Genomic DNA, 12,427 nt, shown 5'->3' with positions numbered 1-12,427 from the left:
TTATGCTAACTTTATGGTAATTTATACCATATAAGACAGGCACAGTGACTTGCAAAGTTACTATGATTTATAATCTGTTGATCTTGCCCACACCATACCCGTTTCCAGCAAGGCACAAATGCATATACTGTTGCTATATAAGGATTTACTATTAACTACTACTACTTTTAAACAACTTAAACAATTTATTGATTAAACTTAACCTATAGTATTAATACAGACTTAAGATTAACCAGCTCGAGCATTACCAAACCGTTTTACCTAATACCTCACCCTGTTTTCATCCAAAGATACATTACCTTTCAGTTGACCATTCCCTGCACTGGCCAGGCACAGATGGTCAGTGAAGCACAAGTCCCTTTGGTTCAGGGGGTGTATGTGAGCCACACACACACACACATGCGCTTCTGCATTTTATTTATACAGTACTTGCTGGCCGTGCTTTTGAACAAGTCAACCAATCAAGGTGGCCAAATTTTACAGGGTGACATTTGCGGTTGTTTTGAACTAATGAACTGTGCACCTGTGACCAGGTCATCTTTCCTTTTTGCAGCTAGTTGTGGTCAATTTGCTAGACTTACAAAACCCTAAATCAGCTTAAAGAAGTGTCTGGTTGCAGAGCATAGTAACCACAAGTCTGTATCAACCTTTACAGAGTTTCCTTCTTAATCTATAAAGCTTCCTAGATAGATTATGCTTATGCTTGCAGGATTCTACTGTACTCGCTTCTTACAGCTTCCGGAAGTTTGAGGCCTAACAGTACTTAGCCTGACACTACTTGGCAGGGCTTATGCACATTATGCACAAATATGTCTGGGGATTGGTCCTGCTTTGAGCAGGGGGTTGGACTAGATGACCTCCTGAGGTCCCTTCAACCCTGATATTCTATGATTCTATGACCTGCACAAAATAAACTGAAATATCTTTGTCAAATCTGATAATCTTGGATTTGACTTTAACAATATGCCAAAAATCATTAATTTGAATTACACTACCAGTTCCTGTAATTCCTATTTAAAAGATGAATGATTTTGAAGATACTATGTATGTCAAGACTGTATACTAATCTTCTGAAAATTATTTTAGTAAAGTAACTCAAAATTTTTTTTTAAATGTGCTAATGTAAAGCACCTGTTTTACACACTGGAAAAATTAGGAAGAATACTTGTAAGGAGTTAGCCTTTGCAATCTGAGCAGTAGATTTTAAAAGGGTATTCAGAGTTTATCTTTTTTGATTTATCCTTTCTCTTTTCTCTCCCAGACTTCCCAGAATCTGCCAAATTAACTTTGTTTATCACAAATGTGTGGGATGATATATTCTCCTTCCAAGGCGTGATTAACAAAGCTATGCAGTTAGTTGTCAGGAAACGTGCCCGAGGAGAGGTGCTGAACTATCTGCGTGCTTATCTCAGTTGGGAAAAGGTAACTTGCACTTTTACTGTTTGGGTAGGTCCCTTATGCCTGCATTGATTTCTATGAAAGATCAAAGCCTTGCAGACTAAAGGCAAAGAAGGCACACTGTACAAGTCCCCCACATAAACTGTTAAATTTTACAACTGATGCAGCTTTTTATAGCTTTTTACTACTGTCAAGTCTCATTTTGTTAAAACCTTGATGGTTTATCTTTACACATGTATCCTTTTTCTTACTAAACCTTTTCTTTTTTTAAACTTTGCCTGAAAGTCTGTTAGCTTGTCCCTGACTTTCCTGTTTTAACTCTGATTTTATAAAGCCTTGCCCCCTCCCTCCCAATTTTAAGTCTCACCCATAGCTTTCCTCTCTGCTCCATCCTAAAACTCATCACCTTTTCCATGCCTCCCCCACCTTATCTCTATAGAAATAAAGGCCATTGTTGTTCCCCCTACATGAGATTATTTTTCTGGGATGACTTGCAAAATCACAGGTGAATTATGTTACTAACAAGTAATATAGCCATCTCACTCATGCTGATAAAGCCTTTGTAACACACCAACACTTATATGCATACACAGTATTTTTTGTATCTAATGTAACAGGCTATAGAATGCCTCTTTAGTGCGTAAAAGTATTATATTTCAATAACTACATTCCATTTGATGTGGTAAAATGAGTTGCCTCCATTATAAACTTCTAAATCTGTCTACAGCTTCATAAAAGACTTGTCACTAGACAAGTACCACTTTATACTATTATATTTAATGGTGTAACCTTCCTGTTGTGGATAGTTATATATTGGTATAAAAGTGTCTTATACTAGTACTACAATTCCCGTATGTGAAAGGGAATAAGCTACATTGGTATAAGACACTTTTGTACAGTAACTGTGTCCAACATTAGAGGTTCTACCAGTATGACCATTTCAGTTTAAAAAAAAAAGACGTACACAACTGTGTGTAGCTCAGGCCTAAGAAAACAGTAGTATAATAATATACTTCTGTAGCAAAATGTGTAATTACTGACTCTTTGGGGGTATTTCTAGTTTTCTTTGGTGCTATTGCAGTTACTAGTTCAGCAGCTTTCACACCATTTCTCATTTATGTTCTGTAAATCCCTATGAACTGGAAGTTTTGGCTGTTAGTGCATGTTTCTCTGGGATAGATTCTTCCAACAGTGCAAAATATTAAATGTTTTGAATAAAAAGAAGTGCTACTTCTAAAGTAAGAGATGAGTGATTCTTGAGGAGCACTTCTAGGTTGCTTCAGAGCACATTTCCGAAGTGGTTTTTTCGTTTGTTGTGCAGGGTCCTTCAGATTTCTTAAATTTACAGCATAATTTACAAGTCAGATGAATAGTGTAAATTTACACATAGTTAAAACATTTGTTTGAATAACATGCCCAGAAGCTAAGACTAAACTGAGCAATACATTTTATTTATAAATCGTGCACATCCTAGCTGCTTCCTGAGTTGTAGGTCACTCAGTTTTATAAATGCTGATGCAGATTAACTCTGAATAGGATAAGATGTATAATCATTGCATGCTAGCAGAGTTTTCTGAACTTGTGGAGGGAAGGGGAAGAATTTAAAAACAAACTGAAATGTTTTAGGTATTTAACGGTTAAAAATTGCTATTTACCTTCAGTTTGCTTTACTCTGAAAATTTTGGTAAGTGACAAAATAACAAGTGAATGTTCTAAAGAGCTGGGCCCATACCACTGCAGAAGCAGTACATGCTGCATTGGAAACATCGGGGTGCTACCAGAGCATCTGTAGTAGTGTAGGGCAGGAAGACGACCAGGCTGGATTCCTCCCATAGCTCCTCAGACCCAGCACATGAATATGTTAGCAGCCTCTCCCATCTGCCCAGGGAGCAACAACATAGGACAAGAGGCCCTCTAGATCTAGCAGGCAGAGGTGAGAACTGATCTGGAGAACCAGTGTGTGATACTGGTGACTTATTCCCACTCTGAGATAAATGTACTCATGCTGCCTACTAGTCTCATTCGTTCCATATCTCAAGTTGTAGGAGTTTATGCAGTGCTGGAGGATTAGAGTTCAAGCCTGCTGATGATGCATGGTGGGGCAGTAGTTACAATTGTATAATAGAAATGTTTATCTTTTTCCTTTTAAAAAATCCCAACAAATTTTAGAAAATTACATACAAAAAAATCTCTTTAAAATACAGATTGCAGGTCAAGTACTGAAGAGTTTAAAAATGCCAGATTTACAGATGCCTGTGCAACCTTAATTTTGTCCCCTTGTGTGTTTGCATTATGATGCAGTCTTTAATTATATGATCACTTATTTGTTTTTTTCCAATAGAATCCCTTTCTCACTCAGTGCACTGGGTGGACGCAGAAGGGGGTAGAATTATGGTTGTAAGGCAATCTTAAAATTGGTGCTTCTACTTGAGGGCCTCTGAATTGCCACTCATGGGATTTAACACGTCTGGCATTGAGCTTCTGAACTGCCTTGAAAAGCAGTATCTGTTGGGTGAGGAGAGATCTCGCATGAAGGTGACATCAGTGACGTGCCCTATATAAGGGACTGCACCCTCCACCCCACCAGCTTTTTCCTTTGTCACTGCCACAAATGGAACGGAACTCATTCTGTTGTGTCCTCAGGTCAAGACCCTACCTTTGTACATTATACTGTAAATAGTGTAGTTTAATTAGTTGTAGTATAAATAGTCCTAACCTGCTGTTGGGTCTGGGCCCCTTACTGAGATCCTGTTGGATCTTGAACCCCTGAAAGCCTATAAGAGGCACACCTCTTGCCAAACAATCATACCAGAATCTGGGACCCACATCCAGTCCCTTCTGTATGGATGAGGCCCACTCTGCTACCCAATGCACATCGTGCTCTGCCTTCATTCTCGGGACCAGAAGAGGGAGAGAGATGTTGTGGGTCCAGCCTGATCTCTTGCCTGTCGTTGCCTAGAGCCTGATACTCTAATGGGCCTGTTGGTAGTACTCAATGAGCCCAGCTTGTGTGCCAGAATTCTCTTGTAGGATTCAAGAGAGATCCCTCTGCTATGGATTCAACAACACCTTCTGCTAAGGTCTTGAGACCGCAGTCTCCTTGGCCCTTTACAGGGAGTGAATCCCTCAGATTGCACCATTGGCACAGGAAAGTGTTAAGGGCATCAGAGCTTCTCTGAACAATCAGTGCAGACCACACAGTGTTTGCTAAGGCCATTAGGTCTGATGTCCTCATTGACCTATGTCACATTGTTTGCTCATCTGAACATGAGATCTTTGCAGCTGTAGGTGGCAGAACACTGCACACTAAATATGCTCTGCTCTCAGAGGAGACAGACCATCCTTCTTCAAGTGCTTCAACAGTTTTGTTGATGGTAGAACAGGGACAGCATTCTCCAGTAGGAAGCCTTTACTCTGCTCCATCTCTTTTAATCATAATAATCACTGATGTGTCTATTCTGGACTGGGGTGCACATTGTTCCTAGAATCCAAGGCCAGAAGGGACCTCACTGATCATCTAGTCTGATCTCCTGTATAACACAGACCATAGAACTTCTCCAAAAGAATTCGTAGTGTATATCTTTTAGAAAGATATCCAATCTTGATTTAAAAATTATCAGTGATGGAGAATTCACTATGACCCTTTGTACATTATTCCAGTGATTAATTCTAACTGTTAAAAATGTGCACCTTCTTTCCAGTCTGAATTTGTCTAGCCTCAAGTTTCAGCCATTGCATCATGTTATATCATTCTCTGTTAGATTGAAGAGCCCATTATTAAATATTTGTTCTCTGTGTAGGTACTTGTAGTCAGCGATCAAGTCACTTCTTAACCTTCTCCAAACCTCTTCCAGTTTAACAACATCCTTCTTGAATTGTGGATACCAGAACTGGGCACAGTATTCCAGTAGCAGTCGTACCAGTGCCAAATACAGAGGTAAAATAGACTCTCGACTCCTATTTGAGATTCCCTTGTTTATGCATCCCAGTACTGCATTAGTTCTTTTGACCACAGTCTCACTCTGGGAGCTCATGTTCAGTTGATTATCTATCATGACCCCTGAATCCCTGTTTCCCAGGATAGAACTCCCATTCAGTAAGTATGGCCTACGCTCTTTGTCTCTAGATTTATATGTTTACACTTAGACATATTAAAGTGTGTATTGCTTGCTTGAGCACAGCTTAACTAGCGATCCAGAACACTCTGCATTAATGACCTGTCCACTTCATTATTTACCACTCCAGTTTGTGTCATCTGCAAACTTTATTGGTGATGATTTTGTGGTTTCTTCCAGGTCATTAATAAAAATGTTAAATAGCATGGGACAAAGAATTTATTCCTGTGAGTCTCCACTACAAACACACCTGTTTGTAAATGAGAAATCATTATTCGTTATGTTTTGAGATCTATCAGTTAGCCAGTTTTTAATCCACTTAATGTATGCCATGTTAATTTCATATCTTTCTAGTGTTTTAATCAAAATTTTGTGCAGTATCAAGTCAGATGCCTTATAGAAGTCCAAGTATATTACATCAATACTATTAGCTTTTATCAACCAGATTTTTAATCTCATTTAAAAAAAAAAAAAGACATCAGGTTAATTTAACCACATCTGTTTTCTATAAATTGATTGGCATTAATTATATTACCTTTCTTTGATTCTTTATTATGCAAGTGCTATATCAGCCACTCTAATATCTTGCTCGGGATTGATGTCAGACTGATAGGCCTATAAATTACCTGGGTCGTCACATATATCGTTATTAAATATTAACACAATGTTAGCTGCAGTCCTAGAGTACCTTCTACACCTTAAGTCTCAGGGCTTAGGTATAGCTTTCTTAAAAGTCCACATGGGAGCAGTATCTGCTTATCGTAATTACATGTAGCATAGTTGTAGCCATGTTGGTCCCAGGATATTAGAGAGACAGGGTGGGTAAGGTAATATATTTTATTGGACCAACGTCTGTTGGTGTGAGATACAAGCTTTTGAGCCACACAAACTCTTTAGGTTTAGAAAAGATACGCTGAGTGTCACAGCTAAATGGAAGATGGAACAGAGCATTTAGCACAACTATGTAGCACATAGTCTAAGGGACCATTCAAGGTAGAGAAGCCCATTAACACCTCTGCAGTCATAGGACAAAAAGGGGGATAGTGGGTTATAGATTATGGCTTATTACAGCAAATCCAGTGTGTGTTCAGTCCATGGTTTTTAGTGTCTAGCAGAATTATGAATTATCTCCCAGGCTTGTCTTTTGAAAGTGTTGTGCAAGTTTCCTTTTGAGGATGGGGACAAGGACTGGTAGGTCAGACATAGATTTTAGACACTTATACATTCTTCGGGGACTAATGCACCCTCCCCGCACCCCTCAAGTATTTGTAGTGACACCAAACAATCTTTTCAAAATAGGGTTTATTAGTCAGCTGGAACACAGCATTCAAAGTCCTTATGTTAACATCGAGAAATAAAGGTTAAAGCATAGTCCATTCTGGTCAAGCCAGAGCAGATCACCAGCCAAGTATAGTGGATTCTATCTCAGGTTCTCTCTTTGACTCACTTGTTTGTCCTAGGAGAGAGTGGCCAGCTTCCTCCAGAAGCCCACATTTCATCCCTTGCTGGTCACATCTCAGTCCTTTGTTCTTAAGCTGGGGTCTCTGCTCAGCTTCTGTGTTGTGTGGTGGGAGAAAAACCTACTTCCTCTGTGCTGTTATTTCCTAGGTGTCGATGTTCTGGCCATTGGGGCTTTTCGTTGTCTCCTTTGGATTCTGCATTGATCTGTTACTTTCAGCAGGTTTCAGCCAATTCCTTAATGACCCTAATCACTGCAACCCAGACAGCAAGGTAACTCATGTCCTGTGCTGCCCCTAAGAGCAAACTTAATCCTGGGGGATGGAGGAGGGTTTAGTACTAATTATAGAGGGAAACTGAGATGCACATAGAATTCATAAAAAATTGCAGAAAATTCCACTTTCACACTGAGTGCTTTTCAATCAAAATGGCCATCTGCTAGGTGGGTGCATGAGCTTTGGCTACTCCACTTCATATTGTAGTACACAAGTACAAAGTCACCATGATGCCCCATCCTAGCTTTGTGTCTAAAGTGATCTCAGATTTCCACCTATCTCCTTCTTCATGTTTTTCCGCAGACCCCATTCCCAGCCCGGGGTAACTCTTCTCCATATTCTAGATGTAAAACGGATGTTTTGTTTTTACCTGGAAAATACCAAGCCCTTTAGAAAATCCTATACGTTATGTGTAGCATATGGGGAGATGAAGGATGGTTCACTGGTTATGGCACTAGCTTGGGACTTGGAAGATCTGGGTTCAGGTGCCAAAGACTTACTGTGTGAACTTGGGCAAGTCAGTTAACCTCTCTGTGGTTCCATGCCCCATCTGTAAAATTGAGATAATAGTACTTTGTTACCACACAGGAACACTGTTACATCTTTGCTAGGAAACCAGTGTCCCCTGGTTTAAAGAATGACTCCACTAGAGCCACCACTCCATTAGTGGCATGCCTCTGGCACGTTCCTCTAGTGGAGATATATAAAGTAGCAACTTGAAGTTTAGTGTACACATTCACCAATCAATACTCTTTGGATTTTGCTTTGTGCTCTGATCCCTGGTTGGGGAAAACGGTCCATATTTAGCTAAGAATTCCTTGCCCACAGCCATCCTGGTAAGACACCACTTGCTAATCTCCCTGAAGTGGGAATACAGAGCCTCTCAATCATGAAAGAGAGGTTACTTATCGGTATCTGTTCTTCAAGTGCTTGCTCATGTCGATTCCGTTCTGGGTGTGTGCGTGCCCATGTGAACAGTCGGAGATTTTTGCCTTAGCAGGGGATATGGATATAGGGTTGGCTGTGGCGCCCCCTTGAGTTCCGCGCTCATATGCTGGTATATTAGGTACCACAAACACTACTCCCTCTCAGTTTCTTCTTGCCACCCATATAATTGGTTGGAGCATCTTGTCTTGCATCGCAAGAGCATTAGGGGTTCTTACAGTGCATTGTTCTGTCTCCTTTGTTTTTAGTTGTTAGGTACTTAATGATCTAACTAAGTTAAGTGTTGGAGTAGTTAGTCCTGGCTGGGGATTTGCCTCGGAGCAGGGCTTTAAGCCATGCTCATCATGCAGCCATTTGAGTCCCATTAGCGGCCCCCACAGTAATTGTTTAAAGTGTTTGGGGGAGTCCCACAGAAAGGACAGGTGCAGGATCTGCAAAAACTTTCACCCTCGAACTCAAAAGGAGTGGGATATTTGCTTGAGGGCCCTCCTCGTGAAGGCTGCGCTTCGTCCTATCTCCGAGCCCTCTTGGTCGGAGTCCGCGCCTGGCACTTCAGCATCGGCGTGCAGCGCACCACTGGCACCAGAATCTGCCTGGCACCATTCCCCCTCGCTGGCGCATAAGAAGCAGTCAAAGTCGATGGAGCCGCCGGCACCACAGAAAAAGGGGGCTTCGGGCAAAGGACCTGTGTTAGGCCATGTGCCTGCCATGCAGCTACTTGGGGTAATGCTGCAGTTGGACCCCTAGCTCAGCCAGGGACCCACCTCTGACTCCGGGAGCAGCAGGGGGTCCCGTCCCCTTGTAGAGTCATCTGTGCCCAAAGCGGGCCCGGCAACCAAAGAGCAAGTAGACCGTCAGGCACTGCAGATGCGAAGCCAGGCAACAGGCCCTGCTAAGGCCCCGGCATCTTCGGGAAAGCCGGTTATGGGACCCCCTTCTAAAGCAGCCTCGGTCCCCGGTCAGAAGACCCAGGTCCCTGACTCTAAGGTTTCCACCTACGAGACACAGGACATCTGAGCCACGATGCTGATCTCTGTACCCACAGTACCATCGGGCCACCTACCAGAGATTGTCATGGTGCAGATCACCATGGCCTAGACAGTCTCTCAGGTGTCGATGCCCCCGGCACAGGATTATTTCTGGTCACGGCACCGTTCTCTAGCTCCCCAGTACCGCTCTTCAGGCAGGCACCGATCCTCACCCTCTCCTTACCAGTTGCTGACAAGAGTGAGTCAGCAGACTCAGGCATCAACGCTCCGACCTGGCCACCAGAAGGGCAATGGTCTAAAGGACAGTTCAGCCCCCTCACCTATAAAAGGCGACTTGCCGCAAGACCCTGAGACCAGCACAGCTCCTGTGGTGCTGGTGTGGAGGCAGGGACAGGGGCCCACTCAGTGGCATTATTGGAACCCATAGGGTGTACCTATTATGCTGGTCCCATACTCCCACTGTTCCTCCTAGATCGCCTCGGACACACTGCCTATGGCACAGCCATTACTAGAGTTGGAGCACAGTGCTGAATCCGACAGGGTGATGCAGTGGGCACAGACGCCCAAGGAGCTGACCCTAGATGAGTAAAGGGAAGCCGTCACTCCCCCTGTGGTGCAGTCATCTTCATCATCTCTGGATGGTGGGCCCCTTGCAAACGAGCATGCCCTCTGATGACTTCAGGGAGCACCAAGCCATGCTCAAAAGGGTGGCTACTAACCTGAACTTGGAGATTGAGGAGCTAGCAGAGGAGTCTGACCTCTTTAATGTCATACCCTTCTCCACCCTGGCCCAAGTCGCATTACCTGGCCACCCAGGGGTCCTAAAAATTGCTAAGTCTGTGTGGCACACCCCCTCTTCCATTCTGCCTACCTACAGGAAGGCAGGAAAGGGCTAACTTTACGAAATTAAGGCGACTAGTTAGGGAAGTGGATTGGACTAACATATTTAGGGATCTAAAGGCGGAAGACACCTGGGATTATTTCAGGTTGAAGTTGCAGGAGCTGTCAGAGGCCTGTATCCCGAGAAAGGGAAAAGGGTTCGTAGGTAGCAGTTTTAGACTGAGCTGGATGAGCAAGCGTCTCAGAGGGGTGATTAAGAAAAAACAGAAAGCGTACAGGGAGTGGAAGATGGGAGGGATCAGCAAAGAAACCTACCTTATTGAGGTCAGAGGGTGTAGGGATGCAGTGAGAAAAGCCAAAAACCGGGTAGAGATGGACCTTGCGAAGGGAATTAAAACCAATAGTAAAAGGTTTTTTAGCCATATAAATAGGAAGAAAACCAAGAAAGAAGAAGTGGGACTGCTGAAAACTGTAAACGAAGTGGAGATCAAGGATAAGCTAGGCATGGCACAATATCTAAACGAATATTTTGCCTCGGTCTTTAATAAGGATAATGAAGGGTTTAGGAATAGTGGCAGAGTGACTGATGGGAATGAAGGTGCGGGGTTGGAAATTACAGTATCCGAGGTAGAAGCCAAACTTGAACAGCTTAACGGTAGTAAATCGGGCGGCCCGGATAATCTTCATCCTAGAATATTAAAGGAATTGGCGAGTGAAATTGCAAGCCCATTAGCGATAATTTTTAATGAATCTCTGAACTCGGGGGTTGTACTGTTTGACTGAAGATTAGCTAATATAGTTCCTATTTTCAAGAAGGGGAAAAAAAAGTGACCCGGGTAACTACAGGCCTGTTAGTTTAACATCTGTAGTATGCAAAGTCATGGAAAAAATATTAAAGGAGAGAGTAGTTACGGACCTTGAGGTCAATGGCAACTGGGACAAATTACAACATGGTTTTACAAAAGGTAGATCGTGCCAAACCAACCTGATCTCATTCTTTGAGAAAGTAACAGATTTTTTAGACAAGGGAAATGCGGTGGATCTAATATATCTTGATTTCAGTAAGGCGTTTGATACGGTACCGCATGAAGAATTACTGGTTAAATTGAAAAGATGGGGATTGAAATGAAAATCCAGAGGTGGATAAGGAACTGGTTAAAGGGGAGACTGCAGCGGGTTGTATTGAAGGGTGATCTGTCGGGTTGGAGGGAGGTTACCAGTGGAGTTCCTCAAGGTTCGGTTTTGGGTCCGATCTTATTCAATCTATTTATCACTGACCTCGGAACCAAAAGTAGGAGTGGGCTGATAAAGTTTGCGGATGACACGAAGTTGGGAGGTATTGCCAATTCGGAGAAGGATCGGGATATCCTCCAGGGAGATTTGGATGACCTTGTAAACTGGAGTATTAGTAATAGGATGAAATTCAATAGTGAGAAGTGTAAGGTTATGCATTTAGGGATGACTAACAGGAATTTTAGTTATAAGCTGGGGACGCACCAGTTGGAAGTAACGGAAGAGGAGAAGGACCTCGGAGTCCTGGTTGATCGCAGGATGACTGAGTCGGCAATGTGATGTGGCCGTTAAAAAAGCTAATGCGGTCTTGGGATGCATTAGGCGAGGTATTTCTAGTAGAGATAAGGAGGTGCTAGTCCCGTTATACAAGGCGTTGGTGAGACGTCATTTGGAGTAGTGTGTGCAGTTTTGGTCTCCCATGTTTAAGAAGGATGAATTCAAACTGGAACAGGTACAAAGAAGGGCCACTAGAATGATCCGAGGAATGGAAAGCCTGTCGTATGAAAGGAGACTTGAGGAGCTCGGTTTGTTTTCCTTAATCAAAAGAAGGTTGAGAGGAGATATGATTGCTCTCTTTAAATATATCAGAGGGATAAATACCAGGGAGGGAGAGGAATTATTTCAGCTCAGTACTAATGTGGACACGAGAACAAATGGATATAAATTGGCAGTCGGGAAGTTTAGGCTTGAAATTAGACGAAGGTTTCTAACCATCAGGGGAGTGAAATTCTGGAACAGCCTACCGAGGGAAACAGTAGGGGCGAAGGACCTCTCTGGCTTTAAGATTAAGCTTGATAAGTTTATGGAGGGAATGGTTTGATAGGATAACGCGATTTAGTCAATAGGTCAATAACGTGCCGCCACTGGTAATTAGTACCGAGGGTCAATGTTGGGATATTGAAAGTCTTTTTCCCGAGTGTCTGGCTGGAGAGTCTTGCCCGCATGCTCGGGGTTCAGCTGATCGCCATATTTGGGGTTGGGAAGGAATTTTCCCCCAGGGTAGATTGGCAGTGGCCCTGGAGGTTTTTCGCCTTCCTCTGCAGCATGGGGCAGGGGTCGCTTGCTGGAGGATTATCTGCTACTTGAAGTCTTTAAATCAGGATTTGGGGACTTC

General features: G+C 42.9%; 1 protein-coding gene across 1 annotated transcript in view; it reads left to right on the top strand.

Annotated features, from left to right (window-relative positions):
* ICE1 (interactor of little elongation complex ELL subunit 1) overlaps positions 1–12,427 on the top strand; it is a 65,073-nt gene that overhangs the window by 34,811 nt on the left and 17,835 nt on the right. Inside the window, exon 16 of the mRNA XM_045005040.1 lies at positions 1,262–1,422. Within this exon, the coding sequence (XP_044860975.1) occupies positions 1,262–1,422 (161 nt within the window). The remainder of the gene's footprint in view (positions 1–1,261; positions 1,423–12,427) is intronic.

Source organism: Mauremys mutica, chromosome 2 (assembly GCF_020497125.1).
Source record: "Mauremys mutica isolate MM-2020 ecotype Southern chromosome 2, ASM2049712v1, whole genome shotgun sequence".
Classification (NCBI taxonomy): Eukaryota; Metazoa; Chordata; order Testudines; family Geoemydidae; genus Mauremys; species Mauremys mutica.
This window is presented reverse-complemented; position numbering and strand designations above follow the sequence as displayed.